Consider the following 3,994-nt stretch of genomic DNA (forward strand, 5'->3'; position numbering starts at 1 on the left):
GATGAAGGACTAATGAGACCGGAGGGCTGAGGAGATGGTGTCTCAGGAGGCTGGGTTGATGTGAGCCTAGACTTGGTACCCAGAACCCGGATCTGAGTCTCCTGATCATTCTGCGTCAGGATTTGGCCTTGTTCTAATCTACATAAAAGTATCAGAGGGCTGGATTTCAGTGTGGTTGGAACAGGCAGGATAAGTGGGGCCCAAGATGGGTTGCCAAGATGGGCGGGGCTCTTAACCAATCTATATTAGATTATTTTTTCCAAAACTTCAAAGACATTTCCATGAAAGCCTCAGAAGTGACACACTGCAAGAAATGTTTTCTCTTTTGTGGAAGGGAGAGATGGAGAGGATCACGATTGCAATTACTTTCGGGCTCTACTGTTTTCCCTGGAAACGGTGAAGAGACTTCCTCATGTGCTGCAGCCGTAGGCTCTAGGGAGGGCTTTTGCAGCCAGTGTCCCTTCCTTAAGGACTCATAGAGGTGATGGGCCAAGGCTGTGTTTTGGACGTCAAGTAGATTAAAGATCTTCAGCTAGAAACTGGGAGAGACATTAGAGAGGGAAGTTCTGGCAGGAGACTGTGCACAGCAGAAGGGACTGATCAGTTCTGATTTTCTTTGCAGCAGCAGTTGCTCCCGTTTCTCTTCCTACACCTGGTCACTACCATGTGCTCTACCGAGGTTGTAGAAGAAAGCAGTTCTGCCAGCATGGGGAGACATACTGCCTATTTGGTGGCTACCGGCTCTACGGGGATGTTCCTTTGGCCAAGCCCGCAAATGTGGAAGCAGAGAAGCCAGTCGCGAGACGTTCTCCCAAGGGAAAGCACGCTCCAAAAAGGTCGGTTTGCGAGCTGCGTTTCTCCTGACCCACTGTCCGGCGTTTGTAGCTTCGTGCCAGGAGGCGGACCCCTCAGAATCTTGCAGTTGAGCCATCCTGAAGAGAGTGCAACGGTTTAACTGCCTAAGCCAGCGAATGTCTCTTCGTGAAGTGACCCTTCCCCCTCCCCAACTGCCCACTGCCACAGATTAGAACCTGCGTCATTTTGTCTGTGCCTTCCCCAGCCAGGAGCCTCCTTCTACACTAAATGGCCATAAGCCAGCAGCCTCAGATACTGAGGTTTGTATTGAGAGTCTTCCCTGAACATCCCAGGGCTGAAGCTGGCCTGGAAGAAAACCTGCCATTCCTCTGCTCAATCCTCAGGGGCCCCTTTTTAAGCTGAAGAAAGAAAAGTCTACACTCTTCGAGCCAAGGAGGCTGCAGGAGCAGAGACAGGGTGCAGAGAAGCCTTAGCAGTCTACCACATGTGCTCCTGCCCTGAGCCTTTGTCAGCGGCCACCACCACAAACCAGCGGGGAGCTGGGATTTTTGAAACAGAAAGCAGCAATCTGTGGCTTCCCAAAGAGCCTCTTGCCTGGGGTGTCAGGAGGCAGGATAGAGAGACCCAGGAAGACCTGCTCCCTGAAGCAAGAACAGGATGGAGAATCAAGTAGCACGCACCCTTCCCTGAGGTTCACATGCTCCTGTATTGCCAGCCCTTTCTGTCCACAGTGGGGTCCCTTACTGCTCAATAAAATGTTTTTGTGTAACAGATTTCTAGGGTCGCCAGTGCTCAGACTTAGGTCACTACCCCTGCGCTAGGCACTCCTGCCACTCGGGAAAGGTTCCATAGGTGGAACAGCTCCAGGGGGTGCCAGGGATCAGAGCAAAAACTTGAGAGGCTGGGGATGATGGACTTTGGGCACAGTCCCCAAAGCATCTCAGTGGTTGAGCTTCTGTGAGAAGGCACATCCACAGTGTGTGTGTGTGTGTGTGTGTGTGTGTGTGTGTGTGTGTGTGTGTGCTGGTGGGAGGGGGTCCCTGGAGGAGGCAGCTGGGGGAGGGCCTGAGGCTGGAAATGGGGAATGGCGTGCGGCCTCTGAGCAAGTGCAGGCACTTAGCCCTTGAGGTTTCTGGGAAAGCTAGAGCCACAAGGGCCACGAGATAAGGCAAGTGTAGCAGCAGAACCCAGGTGCCAGGTAAGTCTGTGTGACAGTGTGAGGTGGGGAACCCCCAGGCTGGCCCAGGCCTGGCAATGTGTCCTGCCTGATCCCAAGACCTAAGGAGCCCACCCATTTGCCTTGACCTCCCTCCAGCCACAACGAGATGCCCCTGGTCCTGAGGCAGTTTTACCACAACGGGCTACAGGATGTTAATCTGCACAATTTCAGCCATGGCCAGACCAGCTTGGACAGGCTGAACGATGGCCTCGGAGGTGCCCAGGTACCAAAGGGACATACAAGGCGCCACCGTGGCTGCTGGGGAATGTGGGGCCCTTTGGGGGCCTCAGAGACCACAGGTTAGTCACATTGGAACTAAGTTACCATAGTGACCTAGGAAGTGCCATGCCATGGATACTGGGGGCTACAGGGGTCACAGTGAGCCAACCTGACGGGCATCCAAGTACCACAGAAAAAGCAACGCCTTACATGTGACTTCTGGGCACATTGAGTGCTGTGCCGGCTGAGGAGGCTATGAGAAGCCCAAGGAGTTCCAAAGCCCAAACTAAGCCTTGGCCTTCCGTCAGTTCTGGTCAGCCTACGTCCCATGCCAGACCCACGAACGGGATGCTGTGTGCCTCACCCTGGAGCAAATTCACCTCATCCGCCTTATGTGTGCCTCCTATTCTGGGCTGGAGCTTGTGACCTCAGTTAAAGGTAGAAGGGGGACTTCCCTCGTAATCCAGAGGTTAAGACTCCACGCTTCCACTGCAGGGGGCTCGGGTTTGATCCCCTGTGGGGGAACTTAGAGCCCTCATGCTGCGCGGCACGGCCAAAAAAACAAACAAAAAAAGGTAAATAGACTGGTGGTGGTAGGTGTGAGGGACTTCAGTAAGCTACCCCTGCCTCTGAAAATGATCATCTGACCTACCTGCCCCCAGCTCTCAACAATAGCCGGAAGTGGGCTTGCTCACTGGTGTGGAGGACGGCCACTCACTGGACAGTAGCCTCTCCATCTTGCACACCTTCTATGCGCTGGGTGTGCACTACGTGACACTCACCCAAACCTGCAACACGCCCTGGTGAGCACAGTGCAGATGGTGAGGGCCCAGTGAGGCAGGGATCTGCCCAAGATCACGCTGGGGACCAAAGCAAGTTTACCCCTGGGATCCGGCCCTGAACCCGGGGTGGGGAATGGAGGTTTGCAGAACAAAACTGAATCCCCAGAAGGGCCCTGCTACTGCCAAGCACAGCCCAGTTTGGGTCCCTCCTCTTGCACCAGGGAGTTGCAGGTGTAGACAGTTCGACAGAAACTATTTCTAGGCTCTTGTAGCCAAGTCACAGCCACCAGTCAGACTGCCTCCTGGGCATCCTGCAGGACGCAGAGCTCAGCAAAGGATATCCACCCCTTCTACAGCGATGTCAGTCGGCTGACATGCTTTGGCTAGGTAAGGACCCGGGTTTCATACCCTGCCCCACATGAATGTACAGCCCCGCCTGTTCCCTACAGATAAATGCACACAAGGTAAATGCAGCCCTGATGCCCTCTCCCCATCCTGTCCCTGCAGAAGGTGGTGGCAGAAATGAATCGCCTGGGCATGATGGTGGACTTGTCCCATGTCTTGGATGCTGTGGCACGGCGAGCCCTAGAAGTGTCACAGGCACCTGTCATCTTCTCCAACTCAGCTGCCCGGGGTATGTGCAAGAACACTCGGAATGTTCCTGATGATATCCGGCAGCTTCTGGTGAGAGACTGCCCTGGCCCTCAAACCTAAAGCGAGAAATTCAAACCAGGAGCCCTTGAACCTGAGCCTCTTCTCCCTCAGTTTCCTCAAATGCCGGGTTAAATATCTTCTGCCCCCAAAACCCACGGTCCACAGCCCCTGAACCCTTGAGCCCTAGGTGGGGGTCTAGGTGGTAAGATACTCCTCCAAACCCGGAAACCCAGGGCCAAGACACCACCCAGACCAGGGCTGCGGCTCCTCCATTCACACAAACCCAGAGAGGAGACGACTCTGA

The 3,994-nt window shown here is 54.4% G+C and overlaps 1 protein-coding gene across 1 annotated transcript in view; it reads left to right on the forward strand.

Annotated features, from left to right (window-relative positions):
• Positions 1-622: 622 nt before the first annotated feature.
• LOC112402232 (dipeptidase 2-like) overlaps positions 623-3,994 on the forward strand; it is a gene marked incomplete at both ends in the record, with an annotated part of 5,115 nt that continues 1,743 nt past the window's right edge. The window contains 7 exon segments of the mRNA XM_024749024.1: positions 623-836; positions 2,132-2,258; positions 2,563-2,692; positions 2,917-2,943; positions 2,946-3,057; positions 3,354-3,423; positions 3,544-3,720. Coding sequence (XP_024604792.1) covers positions 623-836; positions 2,132-2,258; positions 2,563-2,692; positions 2,917-2,943; positions 2,946-3,057; positions 3,354-3,423; positions 3,544-3,720 — 857 coding nt within the window.

Source organism: Neophocaena asiaeorientalis, unplaced genomic scaffold (genome assembly GCF_003031525.2).
Source record: "Neophocaena asiaeorientalis asiaeorientalis breed wild unplaced genomic scaffold, Neophocaena_asiaeorientalis_V1.1 scaffold872, whole genome shotgun sequence".
Taxonomy (NCBI): Eukaryota; Metazoa; Chordata; class Mammalia; order Artiodactyla; family Phocoenidae; genus Neophocaena; species Neophocaena asiaeorientalis.